Source organism: Talpa occidentalis, unplaced genomic scaffold (genome assembly GCF_014898055.3).
Source record: "Talpa occidentalis isolate TD23 unplaced genomic scaffold, MPIMG_talOcc4v2.1 talOcc4.15, whole genome shotgun sequence".
NCBI lineage: Eukaryota > Metazoa > Chordata > Mammalia > Eulipotyphla > Talpidae > Talpa > Talpa occidentalis.
Window position 1 is genome coordinate 70,436,723 of NW_023601543.1, and position 26,741 is coordinate 70,463,463.

Here is a 26,741-nt window from a genome sequence, read left to right on the forward strand (position 1 = left end):
CAAACCTAAGAGGGATGTATATTTCACTCAGCTTTCTGTAAGAAGCCCAATTCTAGTTTTGCACCACATTAGCTAGTTTCAAAATCAGGCTAATTCTTTCCAGAACCAGGCTGTTTTTGAATGGGAGAGAGAGATGCTACTGGATCTGTTGTAGCATTTCTACTCTTTTACCTTTAGATGTGGTTCTATCCATATTCCCCCTCCTGTCTTCCAGTCAAAGAGAATGGGACAGAATTCTCTTTAGAGTCCATCAGTGATACTTTGGCTGCCAAAAGCAATGACAGGAGACATTTATCGTCCATCTACCTTATTTCTGCAACATTCAAAATTCTGCATCTAAGAGGCTGTGACTGGAAACACAGGCCATTTCTTCAGAATTTCTAGCATGTTATTGCTGCCACTGCCCCCCTTACTTTAGAAGAGTGATTTAATTCAATTTTAGAAAGAGAGAGTGAGAAAGAAAATTTTCTAGTTACACAGATCAATCCAATTGTTCAGAGCTTCAGAATGAATTTTTAAATTTGTTGAACAGAAGCATACAGATCTGTAAAAGCAAGTCAGATAATGTACAAAGCCTCCATTCATTGTGTAGGCAGAAAGGAATGCTGGTACCCGGCAGCTCTCTCAGGAATGTTCCCTTGGCTTTCACTGTACTGCTGGGAACAAGGAGGGAAACACATATATAAAATGAATTTATAATGTCTGGCTTATAATGGCAAAATGATAAGAAAAGTTGGCTGTTTAATATGAACTGTCAGTTGCATATTCCAGGCCTCCTCCTTTTGAGGTCCCTCCCACAGCCACAGGCCTGGCTACCGTTTAGTGAGGAGTACAAAGTGGCTGTTTATTATTATTGACTGGTGAGGCCTGTGCGCCGAAATTCATTCTGTCAACAGAATGTAAGCAAAGTTGGCATTTTAAAGCAGGGCCTTTTCAGTCGCTGGGTTTTCTCAGGATTGCTATGCAACAGGATCAGTGCTGTAGTCCCCGGTTCAAGCTGAAAATGTTACACAGGAAGACATACCATGTAAAGGTCAGATTCTTCTACTATGATAATTTTCTTGATCTGTGTATATGCCAATGAGGTTGAATGCATAACCTCTTATCATAACTCTTACTGAAGTCCTTTGGATTCCTACCTGCCCGCCTTAAATTATGTTGGTTTTTAAATGGGAAATCTTACTAATCAATGTGTGAGTCTGTTGTAATACCCAGGTAAACTTAATGTCTGTTGTCAACAAGGTTCTTTCCTGCGTGGAAATCCATTAATGTGCTGTTGTTATAGACCAAGTATGACCTTGTTTATTAGTCTCTCTATGCTTTCATGGTCAGAGTCAACTCTACAGCTTACTATGCGTAGGGAAATACGACTTGACCCACAGTGTAATAAAGTGATTGGCACTCTGTACACTTTATCATGAAATTTTATTTCCTATTACTTCCATAAAGCAGTATAATTTTGTCCATGGGCTAGAAGATATAACTTAGGAAATTTATAGAGTTATTAATATATTGTGCTCTAATTTATAATCTCAAGGAATAAATTTATTGCACATAGTAAGATGCCCATTTCAGTCTACCTAATAACATGAAGAGGGAATGCATCCAGAAAAGTGGGTTGGAGGTATATCTTATTAGCTGCCCAGATTGAAATGTCTCACGAACTAGTAGCTTACTTTTTGTAGTTCTCCAAATTCACATTCATAGCCGGTCTCTTTTGTTTGGTAATTCTGTGTGTGTTCTTTTCTCTGCCGCTCTGTAGGACCTCCAAGGAGAAATTGAAGCTCACACAGATATCTATCACAACCTGGATGAAAATGGCCAAAAAATCCTAAGATCCCTGGAAGGTTCTGATGATGCGGTCCTATTACAAAGACGTTTGGACAACATGAACTTCAAATGGAGTGAACTGCGGAAAAAGTCTCTCAACATTAGGTAGGAAAAGATCAGTAACCAAAAAGTAGACGTGAATTTAATGGTAAAATTTCCCTCATTTTCCTTAGCACAAGTAGCTAATATCTCCTATGTTTATGTAAATCACCCAATTTCAGAATGATTCATTTTATTTTGAATAAATGAATCATTCATTTGCTTGGTATAGAGATGATACTTGAGGGTTCAAATTAGGTTAAAATGGTGATGTTTTATAACCACAGGAGAGATGCGTATTAAGACATTAGAGCGAATTGAAATGAGGAGCCGCATCACCATCCTAATTTCAGAGCATTCTCTCTTGGTTTATTCACAGAGGTCTACCAAAAAGTGACAAAATTAATGTGTATTTTTTATGAAATTTACTCTTTGGCATTACTCTAAATGGATAGCTGAGCACATTTAAAAAAAACCATAATGCATTATACTGAAGAATTTAGGAGCAACTTCTCCACAGCTCCTGCCCCCCGGGGGAGATTATAGTTGCTTCCTGTCTTTCACTTCCTCTCAGATTTTGTTGCCACATCCTCTGTGGTCTGAGTCTTTAGCTGTTCTAATACACACCTATTTGTACTTTGCCCCTTACTGTGAATCAGCTTTCTCTTGAGAAGTCAACAGATGCTCCTCAGCACCGTTGCAAGGACAGCACAGTCAAGTTTTTGCTCTCCCTGTTCTGCAGTTATTCCACAGTGGCACAACAGGGCAGAGATAGTGGGTGAAAGGCCCAGTGTCACCTGAATGACACAGGAAGTCCAGGGAACGCAAGTCAGCCTTCCTGCTTTCGAATCTTTGCTTTTTCTAATTCACTTCTCTCTTTCAAAATGTGTTGTGCTTTCTTCTTTGTCTAGAGTAGGGGTGGTAGTGTCATGAGGTGGAAGAGGGTGAATGCGCTTTCTGATAATTAGGAGGGAATAAACTAAATATTAGGAGTAGTTACTCCCTCTAGGCCCTAAGACTACCAAAGGGAGATTTTTTTTTCCTTCTTTATAGTTATTCTAAAGTGTCCAAAATGTTGACATATAGTGTATTTACTTTTGTAATGGGGGAAAATAGAACTGATATGTATTCGTGTGAAATAATAATGATAGCAGCCACACACCACATCCCGTGCCGTGGCTTGGACATTTGATATTTGCTGACCCAGTTAATGCTCTCAGCAGCTTCTGTTTTTATCCTCTCTTTACTTTTGAAGGAAATGAGGCACAGAAAGGCTAAATAACTTTCCCAAGGCCGCTTTGTCAGTGAGTAGCGGATACAAGATCTGAACACAGGGACTGTGGTTCAAGTTAGAGCTTTGACCCATCATGTTATACCATAGAGTAGAAAGGACGGGGGAAAAGAAAAGGCTCACCTAACCTTTACTTATAAATACATAATAAGTAAAAGCATACAATAGAGAAACAGGTTGCCAGGAGTTGAAAAGGATTTGTTTTTATTCATAAGGGGTCCACTCCCCCAAGTTTGCACCCCAAACTTTCATTATACTCATTTTTTAAAAAAAAATTAACAGATTTTAATAGTCTTTTAAAAATGTTTGTTCATGAAGTACTGTTGCTTTATATGCCTGGTAATATTTTGACAGTATAAGATTTCCCCCCTCGGGTGTAGTCACCGTAGCTCACCCACCCCCATAGCACCCCTAGTCCTCCACCACTATCCACGGTGCTCTCCCCCACCCTGTCCCCTCCTCCTCTCAGTGCCTCGGATCTGTGGTCAGCTTGAACTCTCAGCAAGGTCAGTGTGTGTGATGACAAAGGCCGCTTTTTAAATATCTATCATTGCAAAGGAATGAAACGTGTGAGATGGGAAGGATATTGGTAGATGAAATAAAGAAAGGAAGGGGGGGTTGTAGAAAAGAAAAAGAAAGGTGCTGTAACTGTTCTGAACATCACTCAGTGCCTTTTCTCTCCTTCATGTGAACTTGATGAAATAAAAGGAGAATTCAAAGTGGCAAACAGCATGTCAGCCAAAATATGGGCTCTTCATTCTCAGCAATTTCCCATATGCCAGCTACTGCAGTTTAATTCTTGCTGTCATTAATCAAGCGGGAAACAGTTACCTTAGCTTATCTAAGGTGCTGCAAATTCTAGAATGTATATATTCAGATCAATGGTTTTGGTTTTTAAATAGGGCTTGCTCATAATATAGGCAGTGTGATAAGCACTCACTTAAAAAAAGGGCAAGAACTATTTCTTCACATCACACAGATTCAGTTTCAGTTGAGAGAAGCACAGTACAAGAGTAATTTCGGATGGCTATGACATGGGATAGGTCAACACCAGAAGAGTTAGATTCAGAACCATGAACGACACTTATAAACCTGCATTGTGAATCTAGTCACTTCCCTCCATCAGGGTTATTTTACAGTGAAAAGTCACCACAATTAAAAAATGGATCCAAAGATACCCTGGGGAAACAGCCCTGTTTCTCCCAAGCTCTAACATATCATACTAAAAAATTACAGTTGGTTCATTGTTTTATAAGGGCTTCTGAGTCATTTTTATATTTCAAAAAGATAATAAAACATTAGTGCTTAATATCACAGCTGTCCACTTTGAATGAAAAAATTTTTTGTTTGAATCCAAATGACTTTCAAGTTTCCCTTGGCATTCCATTGGCTCATCAGAGGTATCGTTGTGCTTCCAGAGCTAGGTGCATCTTATGTTCTTCCCCTCCATTTAATTCCTTTCTGTTTTATGTTGTTTTCCTTTCTGTAATTATGATTCATATTCAAGTCTTCAACATGTCATCCCATACTGATAGATTCATTTCTGTTCCTTTATATATTTAGACAATCCTTTGTGCATCCACAAGAATATTCTTCCTTGGACATTGTTTCTACTCTGTTATTCTCTTAGTAAAGAACTACAGTCTTCTTTATGCCCATATTTCACTGTTTCATTTATTTGTTCATTCTGCAGATATGTATTGGGTATTTACTATGTACGAGACACTCTTTCAGGCACTGAGGATTCAACAGTGAACAGAACGGACAAGAAGAAAGTCATTGCTTCCTGAAGCTTAGATTTAGTCAGTAGAAACTAATGCATCCTGCGTTCTCTACCAACTAGGCCTAATAAAACCTGCCAATCCCCACAGGTTCTCTGAGCTAAGGAGCTGCTAATCTCCAACAATTTTCTCATTCCCCCCTATGTGTGTCTCTGTACACTGGTCTTTGCACATCTGTCTTCATCCCCCAAATTTTCACTCAAATTCCATATTGACTATGACTCTTCCTTCACCAGATCTTCCCTATGCTATTCTCATATACACTTGATGGCAAATTCCTTAACGTATTCATGAGTTGCTTCATAGGGGCCGAATTTGCCCCTCCAGCTAAATTAGATGAATACAAAATCTCCACTTTCTAAATGAATCAGTGAGGTAAGAGTAGAAAGAGTCCTGGACCAGCAGTTGAGCGACCTAGTTTCTCTTCTGGTTCTGCTACTAACTCCCTAGCATGGATCTTGAGTTAGTCACTTCACCGCTTCAGACTTCAATTTTCTTCCTCATTGAAATGAGGAGGCTTGACCAGAAATATGGGTGGCCTCTTCAAGTTCCTTTGCAGTTCTTCGATTCTATTTTTAATTTTTTTTAAATCTGTAATACCACTTCACGAATCTATGAAAATAATTGAAACTTTGTCCCTTGGTTTGTTTCTATTTAAGCGCAATTGATTGAGTTCAAAGATACAGTTTAAGAAAAAGTAAATAAGATGTCTCTTCAAGATAAGAATACTTGAACTGAAATTGTATATTATGATTTCATAATGTAGTTCATGGAAAGTACATGCCATCCATTTTACAGGCATTATCACACTGCATTTTGTCTAACAAAGCATGAAGACAAGTAAATATCAGTGATGGTTGTCATTGCCATTGCCATCAAAGAAGACAAAATATGAACTGCTGTGAGTGGGAGGAACAATAAAGTGAAAGATGTTTACTTACATGTACACACACACACACAAACGGAACTATTGATGATGTTCTCCAACATCAGGGGGGTGACTGGGCAAAGAAAGTGTTTTTCATTCTAAAATATTCCACATACACAAACTTTGCATTTGAATTTTGACAATGTCAGTAATTTGAGAAATGGCCAAGTACATTTTTTACATAAGAAATATGTATGAACATTTCAATTTAATCCACACCCAATATCCAGATTATTGTTTTTATCAACTGTGTACAGACTATTGTTTGTGTGAACTAACAGCATCACATATTTTTTCAACAAAATTTACATTTTGTGAGATTTTTATACTGGGGGAAACTTATAAGCGTTATATAAAATACTCATATTTATGAAATTTTAAATGTTAATTTGAGAAGCGAGAACACCGCCATTTATATAGTCCACAGCAGCAATAAATCTTTTGGAGAATCCTTGGTATGAGAAGTTAGAATAGTTAGAGGTTCTATAATAAAGAATAAAGAAAGAGCAAAAGGAGACAGAGTCTACCTTTGAGAGAAAAATGCAACTAGGACATTATCTCTGACTCTCTTATTCTTGGAATGTTAATTATATTTGAAAGTTGAAGCTCATGGACCATCTGGAAAAAAAAACTGTTTACTTCTCTTTGAGCTTAATTTTCTCTCTTTTTTTAAAGCCCCATAGCTCCCATTTTATTTCTGTGGCTCCTCATTATTTCTCCATTCTTACCTTTTCTTTCTGTATGCTTAAGTGCTATCTTATTACACAAGGGTACCAAAGATATAGAGGGATATATCATTAATTTTATAAGGGAAGTCAAAGTGAAAAATGAATTCAATATAACACATTTTGCATTTTGCTTTAAGAATACTTGCCTTTCAGACTAAAGTTTTATTAAGAATTTCAAAGTAGGCATCAACCAAATTACACTTGAAATATCTGTGTCTAGAGAAATGACATGACAATCACTTTAGCAGCCCCTATAATTCTTAAAGTCCTGACACTGAGGAGATCCTTAAAGACCAAGCAATATATCCCAACATACCTGAATGTTCTGCATCTTGCTCACATCTTCCAAACTGCAGAAATTATCTGCTTATTAAAGATCAGCACTTGCCTTGTTAAATGCTAGTAGCCCTTGAGCTCTTGTCTTCACTTATAGAGATTAATAGAATATGGGTAGAAACTAAGTGTGCCCCCTTCAAACCTCTTATTTTCTGTTGAGTAGATAGGGGTAAAGAGAGTATATCTGCCAATTAGAGGGAAGCCTTTTTCTTTTCTCTTTTTTTTTTAATTTAAATTTTATTTTTATATTCCCCATACAATTACAACCCCCTTATTTTGACCCCAAGCCCTGCTTTCCCCGCCCCCCACCCCCCCATAGAGTGTCTCTTGTTCATAGTTATTTGTTGATTTTGATATTTTCTTTCTTATAGTTATTCTTTTTCCTGGTCCCTTATTTAAGTTTTCTAGATTCCTGCTATGAGTGAGACCATCCGGGGGCCTTTTTGTTCAGGGATGCAAAACATTTGGCAAAACCCACTAAAGTCAAGGATTTCCTCATATATGAAAACTTTGTAGTTTCCATTTCCCTGTGTCTAAAAAGGAGAATTCAAGTTATGAGCTCCAGCAGCTGTCTTTATACCTTTGCATCTCAGTTTCCACATTTGCAAAACAGAAGGGTTGAACAAATATCTTAGGCTCCTTCCAGTCCTAATCCTAATAGCCTGTGGTAACACCAGGGGAAAAAAGTTATTAAAATAAAGAGAAACATTTTCAGGAAGAGACATTCTAAATACAAACATAGGTTAATCATTCAGAATATTTGTTCTACACTCTGAAGAATAAAAAAATAGGCCAGTGACTTCCAACAAATGCATTAGAAATGTGTCTTGAAAAGACTTCATAAGCAGCCCGGCCAAAACAAAACATTTCCTGAGCTCACAGTGTTTCATGGCATCTAGATCGTCTTCAAAATCACATCACTGACAAACACCATCTTCATCTTGTGGGGACCTACAAATAACCTTTAGGGAACACAGGAATACAATAGCCTTAAAAAGAGAAGTAGACTTCATGGACCTCACAGATATTTCCAAGGCACTGCACCCCCAAAAAGGAGAATACACAGTTTTTTTCAAGTGCACATGGAGCATTCTCCAGAATAGATCACATTCTGGAACAAGTCCCTGGGGCCAGGTCCCCCTTCTGCTGTTCCTTTAACTTTCTTCACTTTCCCCTGTCCTTGAATTCTAACATCCTAACAGCCTTAGGACCTCACACAGTGAAGTTTCTCTTAGATCCTTTAGAACTGAATTCCCTGGGTCACAGAGGGAGGTTCTTCTCTCTTTGGGGACACAAAGGGTTTCATTGACCTGCTAATAATTACTCAGCACCATTTAACCTAGAACAGGGTTGGAGTGGGCCTATGTAAATGAGGCAGCAGCCCCAGGCCCCCTGTGGACAGTCTTGCCCTGCAGTACACCCTCCCCTGGACCTCCCCACCTAAGATTTCCTCCCCAGAAAGAGCAAGGCTAAGCATCAGGTATCTTTTTTTTTTTTTTTAAGAATTTTGGATATATTTATTTTATTTATTTATTTTTAATTTTTTAATATATTTTTTACATCGCTTTTCATTTTTGTACAATGTATGCATTTTCATCTTGATTATTGTCCCCATAAAATTCCCACCCCCCATTCAACCCTTGAACTATCACCATGGTCCCTTGTGCTCCTCCCACCCTTGTTTTGTTCCTACTCCCTTCTCGCCTCCTCTGTAGTTTTACTTATTGAGCACCTTAGTTTCTTCCTTACCCTTACCGGGATTTAGAGGTGCTCAATAAGTATTTGTTTGGTCTGTGTCTCTTCCCATTCAAGGGGACCAGGCTAAACATTCCAAACATCCCAGGGAATCCCTGTAACCAGCAGTCATTCCATACCATTGAACAGCTAAAAGCTTTCTTAGGAAATTCTCCCTTAGACTTATCATGGAAAAGTAATAGCTATAAGAGGAGGGAACAGCAACATAAAAGAAATGACCTCTACACTGGATGCTATCTGCACTGTTATACTGATGGACTTTCATGATTAATTTCTTAGCTAATAATGCCCTTACAGTCTTGAACAATTTTATTTCTCTGGTGGAAATGCCCTCATTTTTTTTCAGAATATAATGTTAATATTGCTCACAACAGAAAGAAAATTCTGAGAAGTTGGAGTTGTATAAAGATGAAGGAATAAATCACCCGCATGGTGATTTCACCCAGTATTTAGCCCGCACTTCAGAGGGCTAAACTAGTTACTATTTCCACATTTTTTCCATGCATAGTCAAGTGTTTACTTACAAATACACACAAAAGATTTAGAAAAAATAGATTTTATACATTGTTGTAGCCAGCTTTCCCACTTAGCTACTGACAGGGTGATTTTTTTTTCCATATCCATAAGTATCTGCCTGTGTCATCACACTGAACACTGCATAGGAGTCTTAGGATTTGAACATCGCAATGTGTGACTTTATCATATATGCAACCAGTTTCCTAGTATTGTATATTTAAGTTGCTTCTACATTGCCTCAATTGTGGTGCTAAAAATAGTGTTTTTCTACCTATGTTTTGCATGCTTTCCCAGTTACTTTCTTAGTATGAATCCCTTGCTTTCAAGCTTGCGGATCATCATATTTGCACATTGTAGACTTTTATGTATCATCAACTTACCCTTCAGAAAGTTTTGGACAATTTAATCTCAGGACATATTTGGTGATTCTGTTTGACGAAGGCCAGCAGAATTATATTGGAAATGTCAGGGTAAATTACCCAATGACCAAGGGAATTATTCTTCTACATGGTCACTTTACATTTCCATCTTGGTAGCATTCATGACTATATCAGATTTATGTTTTAGGCAGCATTAATTTTTATGAATTTATGAGTAAATTTCTGACAATATGTGAGTAATGTGGCATATATTTTTATTTACCTGAGGGGAGAGCTTTGCCAACTTTAGTGTTTCCTCTTTGTTTTCTGGATGATGATTTATTTTATTAATTTAGCTTCTCATCCTCAAGTGAATTGTGGATTTTATAGCACAGATCATTCATTTGTATATTCTTAAACGATTTCTATGGATTAACACGTTCTAAATACAGTTCATGGTAAAGCACTCAGTCTCTTGCCTAAATTATTCATGTTTGGGGGAGGCTTTCAGGCATATGTCTGATTTTACTTTTCCACGTGAGTTGTTGTCTCAGTACATTTTACACAAAGGAAACAAAGCGGAAAATGTTGGAACTTGGTGAAAACAAATCCCAGGTGCACACGAATAAAGAAGGGTAGAGGAAAAGGAGAAGCATATGGGGAGAGGAGCAGAAAGGAACAGATGCCAGATGGAAGGAGTCAATAGAAGAGACTGCCCAGGGTATAGAAATGGAAAAGTCAAAATGTTGGGAGAATACTTTCCATTTCTCAGAGCAGGAAGATTTCCAGTGCTAGCGTGAGTCCTGTGAAAGCTGAGTGGTTTGTGTTAGTCAATGTTCCAGTCTTTTCTACTGGAAGTAGTAAGAATCATTGACTGCAACTCTATGGGAAAGCAGTCCATTCCATTGTATCCCATGCCCACGTCTCAGGCTTCTGCATGTGGAAATAAACATGAGTAAAACACCGCCTTTCCTCAAAACTGACATTCAAATACTCCCCTCCCCATTTTATGGTTCTCAAAAGCCGGTAGCTAGAGGTTTATTGAGGAGTGCACTGTGGTTCACAGTAAGTAGGTTTATATGCTATGGAGCTCACCCAAGCAATGGACCCTTCATGGCCTTGTTCGAATCATCAGTTGCCCTTCAGATACACTGACATACTTTGCTTTTGTTATTTTTCAGGTCCCACTTGGAAGCCAGTTCTGACCAATGGAAGCGTCTGCACCTCTCTCTTCAGGAACTTCTGGTGTGGCTGCAACTGAAAGATGATGAGTTAAGCCGTCAGGCGCCCATCGCTGGCGATTTTCCAGCGGTTCAGAAGCAGAGTGACATTCACAGGGTAGGACATTTTTAATCCTGGTGCCTTGCACATACTCAGCATGCAGTGACTATTTTAAAATGCATTTTGATAGAAATTAGCTGAATAGAAATCTTTTTTACTCCTCCAGCCCAAGGGTCAATTATAAAAAAGGCAAGACATTGTACCTTAAATGTCAAAAATGTCTGCCTTAATAATATCCTTTGAGAAATTCCCATGTCTTCTGGTGATTTTAAAAAACATTTTATTGTGGAAAATATTAAACATATACAGAAGCAGACAGTATGCTAGAATAAACACCCATGTGTTCATCAAGACTTCAACAATGGCCCATTCATAGCCAATCTTACTTCCCTGCCTCTACCCTGCCCTCCATTATTTTGGAGCAAACCTCAGGCCTAGATCATTTCATTCATACATATTTGAGAAAGCATCTCTAAAAGATAAAATTTCAGTCTTTCAGTGTATCATGGAGTTGCTATAATACTTTTTAAATGCAACAACTTTATCATAACCACTATCCAGTCAGTGTCTACACTGCCCTCCTCACATAATATGTCTTAAAAGTTTTAACAGGTTTTTTGTTTTGCTTTTGGTTTAAGTAAAACTGAAATAAGGTCCACATTTTGCATTTGGTAAATCTGTCTTTTAAATGCCTCTTTCTAAACTTTTGATTCTGACATTGTTGTAGATTCATAGTAAGTCACAAAACTGGTATAGTTTCCCTGTCCATTTTACCCAGTCTCTTCTTGTGGCTGCATCTTATAAAACTATAGAACAGTAATTACTGTCACTTCAACATGTAATCTTTATAAAATATTGCAGTGACGGCACAACACAATTCAGACTGGCCAGATTTCAAACACCTAGCAGCCAGATGTAGCTAAATACTACCCATTGGACGTTGCATTCCACCGCTTTGATCATATTTGGGTTTGACTATTGTGATAAAAGTGCTTCAAAGATAGTACTATAGTCTTCCATTATCAAGAGGTGCATATGTCTTTGTGTGTAATTTTGGCAATTGTTAATTGCCAACCCTAGCAATGGCTAGGGTTTGCAGTATGATAATTGCCTAACTTATCATTTTGTCTTCATTTATTAGCTGGAGTACTTCTGTGAAAAAAAAAAAGTTCACTCATGCATTATTTTAGTAGCCCGTGTACCATTAATAGTGGCTAGGCAGCATAGGACTTTATCAGTCTTCAGAATCACTAGTTCACTGGTATCATGGACCAGTGATTCTTTTGGTTGTTTCTCATTATACTTCTGTCATCTCTATTAGACTCTGAGTGTAGACGGCAAAGATTTGATCTTTCTCACCTCCAAGATCCTAGTACTTAGCTGTGTCTACTATATAGTGATAATAATTGTTTTTGAAATGAGAATAAAAGGTACATGAACAGAAATGAGTAATAACAAACCAAGTAAATTACTACCAAATAACAAAAACTTGATAAAATGGAACCACTTTTGTATGTGCCACACTTGAAAGAAAGATCTCTGTGGAGACACAGCCAAAGGTAGCATCTGGAAGAAAGGTCAAGGGTTTCTATTATTTCAGAGAAGAGGATATAGAAGATTACAAAAAGGGAAGAGAACATAAGGGAAGACACAGGAATCTTTGCAAAAAAAAATGCCAAGGAAACTGCCAATTTCTCCTTTAACCTTTCCTCTTCATATCATTCAGTATAGTAAATTAGATTTTGTGGTATAGTGGAATATAGTGTGACTTTCGTAATGTTCTAACTTTGAGTAAATAGTCAAAAAGCTTTGTTGTATATGTAGAAGGACATTCATGGAGTATGGACATTTTCAATACAATGCATTAATGTGACCTAGTGAAATGAGTACAAATTTCTATGCAGGGTATAATTTTCTTTAAATAGCAGAAACCCAAAGAGATGACTCACTGAACAAGTACAGTAAGAGTCATAGACTAAGATTCTAGTCATATTTTAGTCATATTCCTCCATAAGTTAGATTCCATTTGCTACTTTGTTTTTCAGCTTTAAAATGAGGAATGTCCAGTCTCTTCTAGCCAGACTTGTTATAAATACTGCCTTAATGGTTGACTTTGGTGGCCTGCTAACAAAGACAAAATGTTAGTGCTTATTCTTAGTCCTCTTACTCAGAAATCTCATGAGGGCCTCCCTGGTGGCACAGGCAGTTGAGCACAGTGCTGTGAAGCTGTCCACAGCCTCTGCAGTGCGGATTCGATCCCTGCCAACTGCGGAGCTACCCACATGGTGCGGCAGACCTCTCCTGTCTCGCCCACTGCTCCCCTCAGCAATGAATTTCAGTCTGCCTATTCTGTTCCCCTCTGTCTCTGGTGAGGCCTCTCACCCTCCCGCACATCTGGCTTATGCCTCAGCTCTTGTATGCATGAATAAATAAATATTAAAAAAAATATCTTGACCATTAACATGTTTTTGGAAGATGGTGATGGTAGAGTTTGGGGTCATATGCACCAGATTTGATGTTAATTATTCCCCACTTGGCTGGTATACCTTTTCAGATACCATCTATTTATTATCTAACTTCGATGTAGCAGGACTTAGAGCCCATTGATAACTCTGTTCTATTCATTAATTCTATTGCTCCTTTACCTTTATCTCCCTCCAAGTCCAACTTAGAGTCAATCATCAAGTATTTTAATAACTCTTTTCCAAGACCCCAAATCTTCTGCTTCCTTATCTTTTTGTTGCTGCAATGGAGAAAACCCCAAAGCTTGGAGAATCTACTTAAATACTTCCTGCTTTCCAATCAATGAAAGAGTAGATTTGTGTAGTAACTTTTCAGGATGACTGAGCTCTGTCTTTATTGGCAGCACATCACTGGGGTTAGTTTACTTCCAGAAAATTTCTGGACTCTGTCAACTGCAGGCAGTAGCCATACTGCCTTCTTTTATTTTATCCTCTTCTTTTTTTTTTTTTTTTAAAGATTTATTTTTATTTATTTATTTATACAAGCGCTGGGTACAGTCAGAAGCGCGGGAGGGTGAGAGAATTCACCAGAGCCAGAGCGGGGAGCAGAGCAGGCAGAAGGACCGAAGTACACTGCTGAGGGGAGCAGAGGGCGGCAGGAGAGGTCTGCGCGCCATGTGGGACCCTCCTCCGGTGGCCAGGGAGCAGCCGGGGATCGAACTGGCGCTGCAGAGGCCGCAAGAAGCTTCTCAACCCAGCGCTCAACCGCTGCGCCACCGGGGAGGCCCTATTTTATCCTCTTCTCAATGATTCTTTCAGTTGGGGATTTAACTTGCTGATACTCTGTCTGAAACCCTTTCTACCCACAACAACCCCCTCCTAATTTATCTTGGCTCAGACGTGGAACAAGCTCTCCCTTGATGCACTTAGGTAACACAGACTACTTTTCCTCCTGTAGCTTAACGTTTTTGTCACCACGTATAGGCGTGACTATTGGTTTGATGACAACCACCATCACTAACTAGACCATGTGCTTCAAGGAGCTTTCTTTTGGGGAGAAAGTTGTCAGTTTTATATCCAGCACCTAAAAAATGTGCCCAATATGTGGTAGACACTGGGTAGATAAATGAGCAATGGTGATAAGGAGGGAGGAAGGTAGGGAGGGAAGAACCTAAAAACCAGTGAGCTAATCTTAACTTTGTTCATGCTGCTCTAGTTACAGAGACCAAACACAGAGAAAGAAAGAATAGTGATGTTGCGTCCTCACTTGTGGGATTTTTCTGGATATTTCCAACTAAGCATCCTCCTGTATTGCATAGTGCTGCTTTGATGCCCACTGATTTTACTTGTGGTCTGGCCCAGTGTTCCCACAGCTTCTTTCTGTGTTCTTAAGAAAAATGCTTGTCTCAGAGCACTCTCATTTCTGAAAGAACATCATCACTCCTAAATGTTGATGGGAGAACAATTTAGGACCCTGTTTACTCAGTTTGGTCAGATTTGTGCCATAGCCCTTTGTAGTGGTGGCATGTCTGCCTGGTTAGTAACGCTCTTGTATCCTGGACACAGAAAGAAGAAAGGAAAATTCTTGAAACCGGGTCTCTCATTTGAGTTTTCTGAACTCAGGGAGAGAAAAACAGAAATACAAGTACAAAACTCTGTTAAAATCTGGTCTTTAACAGATTTTGTGTTTGTGGACTTGTTTTTGCTTGCCATATTTCTACAATTGTAAGCTCTCTTATTCTTTATGGGTTTCTTGATTCAAATACCATTTATATAGCCTGTTTGGTGTCAAGATGGGTCACTACTTATCATAAACTGGTTCCCCATGTATTTGGTTTATTGCTTTTTTACAATAACCTGCTTATTATCTGTTGTAAATTACTAATGCCTTTCATCCTTGCTTTTTATAGGATTATAAATCCCCTTAAAATGTCCAAAGTTGAAACTATAATCACATATATTTTCACTTTTCTATAACTCAGAATGTTTACTAATAGCTAATTTATATTTTCTTTGAATATATCATTGAAGATTAATGATAAAATTTTGTCACAAAATGTCAGATGACTTGTACACTTTTCCAGAAGTGAAAATGTACAGTCAGTCTCAATTACTGTGATGGAGTGGGATTTGATTTTCCTGTAGGTAAAATTCCAAAACAGCCCACACAGGTATTTGGGGACTGCAGTCTCACTCCCCAAAGCAATTTTCACACCCCTGGGAGTGGATCTATGTTCCCCAAACCAGCTGGGCAGCATAACAACTGCGACTGAAATGGCTTTCCAGACTAATTAATAAAATAATGTTCCATATGCGGTGAAGTGTTATAAATAATTAAAGCTCAAATGTGCCTTAGCAAATATAAACTGACCAATTTTTATATCTTTTGAATACATTATCCTGGCTTTTACAGTTCCTCATTACTTGCCTCACTAGACTGACTCGTTTTCAATTAGAGTGTATTATTCTGGTCCAGATATATTTTTAAAACTGACTTCCTTTGTTTTACTTGAGCAGTCACTAAAGTGATATTTATTACTTGTCTACTTCTGTGATTAACCTAGAGAGAGTTTTAAAGGAGCAAATCATAGTTGGAGATTTCTATGGAGAACGGCAATAAAACATCAGCTTATTTAATTTCCTTCATCCTACCCCAAATCCAAATGAGATTAGGTCTGGATGATAAGAACGCTGTAGGTAATGACTTTTTGTTTGCATTTTTACTAATGAAATTGTTTGTCATTAGGTTTTCATCTTTCAGTTTAAAAACTCTATAATTCCTTCCCTAGAGACCGGTAAGGACACCTTCAAAGCTTCCTGAGATTTTCTGGTGAAGATTTAGATGAAAATAATCAATACATACATTATTAAAACAGTGGACAGAAAGCCATTATTGTGTGGATGCTGTTGACAAATGAAAAGGCTTGAATAAAGTAGTTTACTTGTTCATTTGTCAGGCCATATATTATGCATGTTCGATTTCCTCAAAAGTCACCACAGAGTGAGGAAGAGGTTTAGAAATTCAATAAGATTATCCTGAAATCACATTGTAGATTATACATTTATTTAAGCTAATTCTGTCATCAATGCTGGACTAAAGTTTGGGTAAACTTTAGTATGTGTGTTATCTGCAGGAGTCCTCTGGGCTTTCTTTCCAGGGAACCAGAAAAATGTCTTTGGTTGCTATATGTGAACGTTAAGATTCAAGTCAGTTTTGTTTTTTAAAAAAAATGCATCGTTCCCTATTCACCTCTGAGAAGCAACTAAAGAAGTTTGTGACACAGTGATTCATCCCAGTATTCGATGATCCGGAGTTTCTAAACAAGTCTAGTCTCCCTGCAACGTTCATTCTTAGTTCTCTCTACTCTAAGATATAAAAGTTATATCTACTCTAAGATGTCTGCTTGGCTGCACTGAAGAAAACAGACATCTTTTTTATCTATTCTTCCTTGTTAATGAACTAAGCTACTTTTGTATAAGTTTGATATTTTATGCAGTCATGTTTAGGAATGCTGAATAGAAAAGATTTCAAATTATTTTTAGAACTACATTTCTAGGCATTTGAGGAAGTTTTCTGAAAACTAGCTATATCATCAAAACTTGAGAACAGAGTCATCTAGGATCTGCTACTTTTCTTTAATGACTGTAACAAGATAAAGTATGAATAATTTACAAATTAACTTCTCTACCAAAGGCCTCTTTGGATGTTGAAATATGTTGATATCTTGACAAATATTCCTAAAAATAGTATTTGTATAGTGCTTTGCCTCTGCAAAGCACTTTTATACACATCATTCATTTCATTACAAATGAACCCCTGATCTTTCTCTGTGTTCTTCTTTTTCCCAAAACAAAATTATTTCAGGGAAAATTGTACCATAATTCAGAGTCCTAGAATTTATTGATTCTTTCAGTAATTATTTATTGAGTGCCTACTCTATGCCAGGGACAGAGGATACAGTATGAACAAAATGAAAGTCTGCCCCCACAGATCTTCAAATGTTTGTGAGGAAAATACACAGCAAACCAATAAATTAATATATAAAATCATGTTAGGTCAGTGCTATGGAGAAAAAACAAACAAACCAGGGATGGCTTCTATGTGGAGGTTATCTTTTTGTCTTTTTAAAGTGGATTCATGGGGAGATTGCCCTCTGCCCCTCCTGTAGGGGTGGATCCTCCTGTCTTCCTCCTCCTTGCCCTAAGAAGGCCAGGCCCCCTGCTCTGAGGACTGCTTACTCGGGAACTGCCTGCATCTTTGATCCCCTTGAACTTCTGTCCCCTATTCATGGCCGACTCAAGTCCCTATCAGCTGGTGGCTCCAGCACCCTGATGGCTGGACACTCAGCCTCTGTCTTCCCTGCTGCTTCCCTCTACCATCCAGGACCACAGGCCGGGTGCAAACACCCAAAAGGAGAGCCTTCTTGGCCACTCTCATCCCCCTCCTTTTAGATCCTCCTCTTCCTTCCCTTGCAAGAGAGAAAACTTAGTGCTTCCACGCCCTCTCCTCAGAGGCTTCACAGTCCAATGGGCAGAGTTCCTGCAGGCCTAAACATCCCATTTGGGGAGGATACTGTGATTATGCCCACCCAACTCCTCGCAGAGAGAGGGGATGCCAGGGCCATGGACATGGGGCCTGTGCCTGCCTCCGTTCCTGCCAATCTCACAGCCTGCAACACTTTCCTCCATTCCCTGGCTTACCGTGTCATGTGTCTGCTTCTGGCATTCCAACAAAACCCAGCTGGAGTATGTGTCTTGAGAGGTTTTTTAAATTAAAAGAAGAAATAATCCAACATTTGTTATTGAGGTAACATTGATGCACAATACTGTACATGATTCAGAGATACAGGGTCACACCTCTTCAGAAATACGTTACCAAACCATGCCTATCACCCAAGCACCCATAATCCTCCACCATAGTTCATTGTGTCCCCTCCTCCATTTGCTTCTTTCCTTCACTCACCCTCCTCTTCTGGTAGCCTCAGTTCTGTAGTCAGATTTCTAGGATTTTTTTTTGGTTAATTTTGTCCATTCTTTGTTGTTGTTTTCCTTTATATTCCATATATGAGTGAAATCATTGGATGTGAGCAGGTTATAGTTGAACAGAGGCCTTTGTGAGTGAGTGAGTCAAGTCAAGACAGTGAGTGAAGAAGGAGCAACAAATGCAAAAGACCAAATGTAGGATCAGCTTTGGGTATTCAAGGAATAACAAGACAAACTACTGGTAGGCTGCAGAGAGAGGGCAAGTATAAATAATGGATTGTCTTGTCTGCCATGTTTGGATTTTATTCTGTGTGTAATGAGACATTACTGGAAGATCATCAATAGGGATCATGTGATACAATTTGTGTTCAGAAGTTAACTCTAATTGTTTTATGGGGAACTGATGGTAGGAGGAACAAAACAAAATGCAAGGAGAAAGTTATGAGGGTGTCAAAGTCACCTAGAAAGGAGATAATGATGACTTGGACCACAATGGAAATGATATGGTGAAAAACCATTTGATTCAAGATATATTTTGAAGGTATGGCTGATAGAACTTAAGATGGATCGGATATGGAATGTGAGAGAAAACGAAACATCAACGGTGACTGAACAAATGGCGAAATGAAGATGACATTTATGGAGACAGGAAAGACTTTGGAATGATCATGGATGAGGGTGTTCAAGAGGAGTGAATCAAGGGTTCCATTTTTTGATTATGTTGATAGAAACAAACAGAATGATTCAGAAATTATTCACCACTGACACTTGACAATCTCAAACTTTGAGCTTCATGACAATGGATATAAGTTAATTTGTCACTAGGTTTCCTAATAATCTGTTCATCTGTACTGTTGCTTCTGAAGGAATCTCCAGAATGCAGGGCTGGCTGGCTTATTGACCTAAGACCTAATTCTCCAAATGACCTTGGAAACACATTGAGTTTTCAGTAGTGATTTCTCAAGGTCAGCTCAAAACTTAACAACATTGTCAGGGGGAGGTATCTTTTCCAGTCAGTGGAAGCATCCCAGCCTGAGGATTGAGGATAAAACAGCTGTTCAGCATGCCGCATGGGTACTAAACCATTCCTCCACAGTAACACCGATCTACAAGCAGGCTGGACTCTAGCCTCTGCCCTTGATATTAGAGAACATAACTTTTAATTCAAAAGACTTCCCCCAAAAAAGGCATCTCCACAAGGAATTTATTAAGCACATTTTTCCCTTAGATTCTCAAAAATGTTTCCTCATTGAGCCCAATAAGATTCTTTTAAAAAGGTCAGCCTTGAAAAATATATCAACTTCCTTTTCAACTTTGTGTCAAATTGATTCAATCTCATTTATAAATTAATACTGTTGACTATCGGAAGCAATGACTAGATGTATCAGATATTGTAATCCCTTATCTTCACTTTTTTGTTCAACAGTGGAGTGAAGATAAATTGGGACTCTTTCCATCTTATTTAAAGACAAACCAGTAACAAACCCGAGAAGTCTGACTGTAGAATTCAGATTACCAGAGAGGAAAGGGATAGAGAGAAGATCAAATTAAGAGGGGTCTAGTGGACTATGGAGGAGAACGGTGAGAGCCTTGACCATGGGTATAGTGTAGGAACAGACATCTGAGGAGGTGTGATCGTAGACCTTTGAATCATATACACTGTTATAAACCAATGTTAGCATAATTAAAAGAATAAATAATAGTAATGATGTAGTCAATCTCAGAAGTAAAGTAGACTGGTGGTTACCAGGGGCAGAGAGGAAAGTGGGTAGTTGTTCGTCAGGTATAAAGCTTTGGTTATGGAAGATGAATAAATTCCAGACATCTGTTCTGCAACATAGTGCCTATAGTTAACAATACCAAATTGTGCACTTAAGCTTTGTTAAGATGGCAGATCTCATGTTAAGTGTTCTTACGCAAGAATAAAAAAAAAGATAATTATGACTCTTCCTTATAGCCCATATGCACCATTTTCGTAACTTCTGTAATACCAGCTATCCTGAATGTATATTAAAGGAACACATTGGCCTTCTTCTGTTGTTTTTTTTTTTTTTTTTGTCCTGTTGGCACATCCTTTAACTGTCATTTTCCATGAATCACACTACGAATTTGCCTTTGATCCTTACAAGCAATGTTCCTCCACTCCAGTTTCCACACTTCTGCATGTTGCCCTTTTCTAAATTTTTGGTTTCAGATTAATTGGGCATTGATTGTCCCTAAGTCAGCACTTAATACCATATTTCTAATGTGTTGGAAACTCAGTAAATTTGGTAGCTTTTAAAATGAATAAGGTCATTATGATGACAGAATATATTCAAGAGCTTTATTATCCGAAGGAAAAACATTGTAGGAGGCATACAGATAAGGTAGAAATAATATGAAAAGTGAAATGATAATGTAGGCTGGCAAAACTTTTAAACACTTACCAAATTGCAGATATGACTGTCTTAATATCCTTGTCCTGTGTGCCCAATCAGTAAGATTTGTTGAACTGTTGGAAGACTTTAAATTGTAGGGTCTGTCTAGTGTTCTCTGATCTCCTAGCTAATACTAAAGACAGAAAGAAAAGCCCCAACTGGAAGTTCAAACCATGGAAATTGTGAGTTTGGACATGAGCTTCTGTAGAGAAGGAATTGATAGGATTAAGAAGGCAAATCTTGTAGCGTCACTTCTTGAGGAAAATCTGCTCAATAACTCAAAGTTACACTCAGGGGCCTCCCCTAGTGGTGCAGTGGTTGAGCTCTGGGCTGCAGAGCTGCCAGCAGCCTCTGTAGCACTGGTTCGATCCCCGGCCACCGGCGAGGTTCCCACATGGCACACAGATCTCTCCTGCCGTGCCCACTGCTCCCCTCAGCAGTGTATTTCGTCTGCCTGTTCTGTTCCCCGCTCTGGCTCTGGTGAATTCTCTCACCCTCCCACGCTTCTGACTGTACCCAGTGTTTGTATAAATAAATAAATAAATCTTTTTTTAAAAAAAAGTGACACTCTGCTTTGGATCTAGAACATAAGAGTAGGATCCAAACAGTATCTCTCTGCCATCTCATACTTATGAGCATGGCACATATTGAAAATTAGAATCGACAAGTGTTAGCAAAGATATGTAGAAAAGGGACCTCTCCTACACTATTGGTGGGAATGAAAAATGGTCCAGCCTTATGGAAGGCAGTGTGGAGCTATCTCAAAACAGTAAACATGGATTTGCCATTCAACCCAGTAATGCCATTCCTAGGCATTTATCCAAAAAATTCAAGAACACTACTTCAAAAGGAAACTCTCACTTCCGTGTTTACCACAGCACTATTTGCTATAGGTAAACAATGGAAACAACCTCAGTGTCTGAGAACAGATGAGTGAATTAAGAAGATGTGCATATGCAAAATGGAATACTACACAGCAATCAAAAAAGATAAGCTCATGAAATTTATGGCAACATGGGTGGAGCTTGAAAGGATACTGCTAAGTGAAATAACTCAGAAGGAGAAAGATAAAACTGGATGGTGTCACTAATATGTGGAATATAAAATAACTAAATAATAGTCAGATAAAGACAAGCTGAAAACTACCCCTTTATAGCTGACTACAGAATTGAAATACCAAGTTGGTGAAGTGGGGTGGTGAGGGAGAAAGAACAAAGAGTGAAGGAAGCACACTGGTCTATGGTGGTGGAATGTAGGTGAGTTGGAGGTGGGTGCACTATGATGGTAATAACCTGATGGAGGTACCCTAGTATTACCTCAGCTAAAAATAACTTTTAAAAAAACTCTCAAATTTTCCCAATTGGTAGCATTACTTTTTTAAATAATTCACAAGACTAGGCTTTTGTCCCTAAGCATTTTCTGCATCTAAGTCAACCCGGCCTCTGGTTTTCTGTGTTCTGTTTTTCATTCAACTATATTTATTGAGTATCTACTTAATATGCCAAGTTATGCCTATAATTTTTATCATCAGTAAAGCTGCCTAGGAGAGACAATCTCAGCCTACCACCTTATAACATGTTGATAATAGAGCACTGAACTGGATGTTAGAATTCAGATAAGGTGTTTAGCAACCCCCCGACTTTACAAATGAGGATGTGGAGACTTGGGAAAACTTTAAGACTGCTGTCAATCACAAGTCAGGTTTTAGTTGTTGTTTGTTTGTTTTTACAAGACAATTTTTGACTCCATCAAAGCTTCCATTCTCCTACCACCTAGGGCAGTCTGTCTCCCAGGATGGTTCTGTAAATTTCTTCTAACAAATATGGAAATAACATAATCTTCTATTCACATATAGTCTTCTATAACACAAATCTTGCCTTGACACTTTTCATTTTTTTAAAATTTTATATATTTTTACATCATTTTTCATTTTTGCACAATGTATGCATTTTCATCTTGGTTATAGTCCCCATACAATTCCCACCACCCTTGTTTTGATCCTACTCCCTCCACCCCCGTAGTGTGTCTCTAGTTTAAAGTTGCTTGTTGATTTTGATTTTTACCCAAAGGACCCACAAACATTAATTCAAAAGGGTACCTGAACCCCTGTGTTTATAGCAGCACTATTTACAATAGCTAAGCTATGGAAACAACCCAAATGCCCAAAAATAGATGACTGGATCAAGAAGATGTGGGACATATACACCATGGAATATTACTCAGCAATCAAAAAGGATAAACTCATGCAATTTGCAGCAACATGGATGGAGCTAAAAGGGATCATGCTCAGAAAAATAAGCCAGAAAGAAAAAGAGAGATACCAGATGGTCTCACTCATAGCAGGAATCTAGAAAGCCTAAATAAGGAACCAGGAAAAAGACTAATTATAATAAAGTAAAAATCAAAATCAACTAGCCTTGACACTTTAATTGGAATTTAGGTAAAATTCAGTTCCGTGAAAATTGTGCATGATTGAAAGAAATCTGCATTTTGAACAGTAAGGACTGTTACAGTCATAGTAATAGGGCCCTGCATCCAGTCTCTAGGTGAAAACATCATTGCTTTCCCCTTTGTGGTGTCAATACCCATACCCAGTGCTGTCATTCTGCTCTCCTCTTCTCTAAGGAACATCAAGCAAGTTACTATCTCATCCTTCATCCCCTCTACACGTGGTTCTAAGCTGTTTCTATTTTCAGTATTATTAGGTATTTGTGTTATCCTTCACCCTATTTTTTTTTTTTTTGCAAGCAGGAGGGGCAAAAATAAAACCCAAATCATCACTCACTTGTTTCTTCTCTGTTAGTTCAGTTATATGCTTCATGGCCCCACATATATTGCTTCCAAATTATTATAATTCAGGGATCTTTCATTTTTTTATATCACTCACTTACACCCTGGTTTAAGAATTTCAATATTTGGATTCTAAATGACTAATGAATTGATGGTCTTAGGAAAAATTGAACTTATTTGTATCTCAATTTTCAATGGAAATATTCATGCTATTAAAGTATCACCACAGTCATAGCTACTCAGCTAAACTATCGGTTCCTTAGGGACAAAGATCTGTCCCTATATCTTTCCTACTTTATATATAATAGACTCAAAATAAATATTTTCCAATGAATTAATTATCCAGCAGTCAGTCATCCATGTGGTTAGGATTTTTGATTTACATTTTCCATCAGATAATTTAATCTTCAAAATAAGTGGATTTACTTTGGGATATATCACTAGTATAATTTTGTAGTACCTGTTTCATATAAGCTTTTGTGGATCTTAAGTAACTGAAGGAAAAATGTCAATTTGGTATGCCTAATTTTTTCTCATTTGTGAGACAATATCATTTTCATGCAGATGTTCTAAGTCATTATTAATTGCTTTTAATTCTTCTGTGTCATTATTTCAGACCCTAGGATGCTTATCTTGGAAAGGTAAAGAGGAAGGTATAGGGATGAGGGTGTATTTTAGAGAAGATAATCTTATCTGTTCAGAAGATTCAGGAAGAATATCTTAAAATTTGAATATTGACATGTAAAGGGTAGAAAGATGTACATGTATGAAAGAAGGGCTCTAAATCTAATAACTTTTTCATATCAGCCTATGAATGCTCCAACTTGTCTGAATTAAAATATCAATCATAATTCTGAGACAAAGTCAGTATTGCATATGAGTATATATTTTTCCAAACGTCATTTGAATAGACTTTCAAATCAAGGCACTTGACATTGAATATTCTTGTTTTTCTTTAAAAATGGCTCCAATTTTCTTCTTTTAAAATGTGATAAACTATTATAACATCCAGTTTATGGTAAGATGATGAGATATTGAAAAATTGATTTTCCAGTACAGTAAAAGAGATTCTTCACAGTTTTTGTTGTTGTCATTGTTTCTACTATATAATTCTATTGCTTTTAAAGGCCACGCCCCTTGTCTCCAGCAGTGTCTACTACATGGTAGGTGCTCAGATGTCCTCAAATGAAGGAGGATCCCTCACATAACCATGTTTGAAATGACCTATTCCTATTTGTAGGAATTCCTATTTATAGGAAACATTACCATTTTCTTCATCTTCTCTTTTTCTCAAACCAAGCATCCTCTCCTTTTTCTGAGATTTTACCCTTTTTTGTATTTAATCTAAATCTTCCTGAATTTTGAAGAGACATTTAACCCTGTCTTCCATCCACTTTCTTAATTTCAGGCAACAGTGTGAAAATAATGGTGCTTGTGTCTTTATAATGACAGAACTTCCTTTGTCTTTTCTTTAGCCTCATTTTCATCCTCAATGACTCATATTTGAGAAATGAACTGTGCAGCTGTGGAGTTGCTAAGCCCTTGGCAACGGCTTGGGGGCAAACAAGTAGTGTCTTACAATTGATGGGTGGTCCTTAGCCTTGAATTATTAGTTGTTTAGTTTTAACAATGAAATTGCATCATCATTTCTATTTAATTATTTTTCCTTTATTACGTAAACACTGGTTTACAGCACTGTATATGATTTAGGGGAATAAGTCTGCACCTCCTCAGATGTATGTCACCATACACACCCACCACCCAAGCACCCATAGTCCTTTACCCTAGGCCATTGTGCCCCTTCCTACTTTTCTTTTTATTTCCTTCTCCCTCCCCGGCTTAGCCTTCTTTCTGCAATTATCTTTCCAGAGTTTATTTTGGTTTAATCATTTCCTTTGTAGTTTTGTTGTTGTTGATTGTTTTCTCTGTATTCCACATATGACTGAACTCATCTAGTATCTGTCTTTCTTCTTCTCACATTTCACTTAGAATAACCCCCTCCAGCTCTATCCTTGTTGCTTCAAATGGCAAGAGTTCTTTTTTTATATATATAGCTGAGTAGTATTCCACTGTGTATGTATCAAATCTTAATCCTATTCATCTATTCTTGGAAACAAAGGTTGTTTCTTCAACTTGCCTATTGTAAATATGCTGCAATGAACATAGGCTTATGTAATTTTAGTCTTTGCCTATATGCATAATTGTAGGCACTCAGTGGATATTAACTCAGTGAGCAAATGATTCCTAAATATCCCTGTCTTCTCCCTAAACATCAGATTTTGATATTTATTTCCTTCCAGAAGGATTGTTGTCTCTCTAAGCTGTGCATATCATGCCGCTTTATTCTGTTTCCCATCAAGTCCCCCCCTTATATTAGCATTGGGTTTTTAATGTTCATCTTTATTAACTTTATCCTGAATGTGTACATGAGAGGTTCTGGATCAGAGACAGATTTCCTTTAATTTGCTCATGGCAACTGTTGTCACCACCTCCCTCCCTTTGCCCCAAACCCTCTCCTAGGGAGACATGATGAGAGATGATAAAATTTGCTTCTACATGAATGGCTGGGTTCTCATCGGCAACAGACCAGGAAAAATCATTTTTCTCTACTTATCAAGGAGGAGGCAGTTGACCCCTTCTCTTCCTGCAATGGTCCCTTTGTAAACATAATGGGCATGATTCCTAACCAGCTTCTTCAGAAGCCAGCTAGGTACATGTCTCGGAGATTATACGATGTAGAATGTCTCCAAGGTCTGGGCTTCATGGTTTTTGAAATGCAAACACCTAGAGAGATAGCTACTCCAGTCTTTCTGACAAGGAGGAGCTTAACCTAGCAATTATTCTGAACTGTAGCCATAAGACCCTTTTGGATCAGAAAAATTAACTAGACAGATGATTAGTGTGTATGGTATGCAAGTGTCTCAGGAATGTAGAGCATTTTATAGGCACACTGAGGAATCCAGGAAAGTGTATTTCTTCACATTTAGTTTAATTGCAGCCAACATTTTCACAAATCCACTCAACATAGAAGCTTATTTCTCTTATTTCCAGTGTCAATTCAGTCACCAACTCCTCACACCTCCACTATCTAGGCACTCTACTCTGTCTTTTTTTTCCCCCTGGGACCATTGCCCTGGGTCAGATCCTCATAATCTTTCGCTGAATTCTTACAATAGCCTCCTAACTGGTTTCTCTGATACCATTTCTGCCCGTCTGCAATCCATACTCTGTGTTTATGTTACAGA

The 26,741-nt window shown here is 38.0% G+C and overlaps 1 protein-coding gene across 1 annotated transcript in view; it reads left to right on the forward strand.

Moving 5' to 3' along the window:
- The window catches only part of DMD (dystrophin), a 1,988,221-nt gene that overhangs the window by 1,633,279 nt on the left and 328,201 nt on the right, over positions 1-26,741 (forward strand). The window contains 2 exon segments of the mRNA XM_054695791.1: positions 1,763-1,935; positions 10,745-10,901. Coding sequence (XP_054551766.1) covers positions 1,763-1,935; positions 10,745-10,901 — 330 coding nt within the window.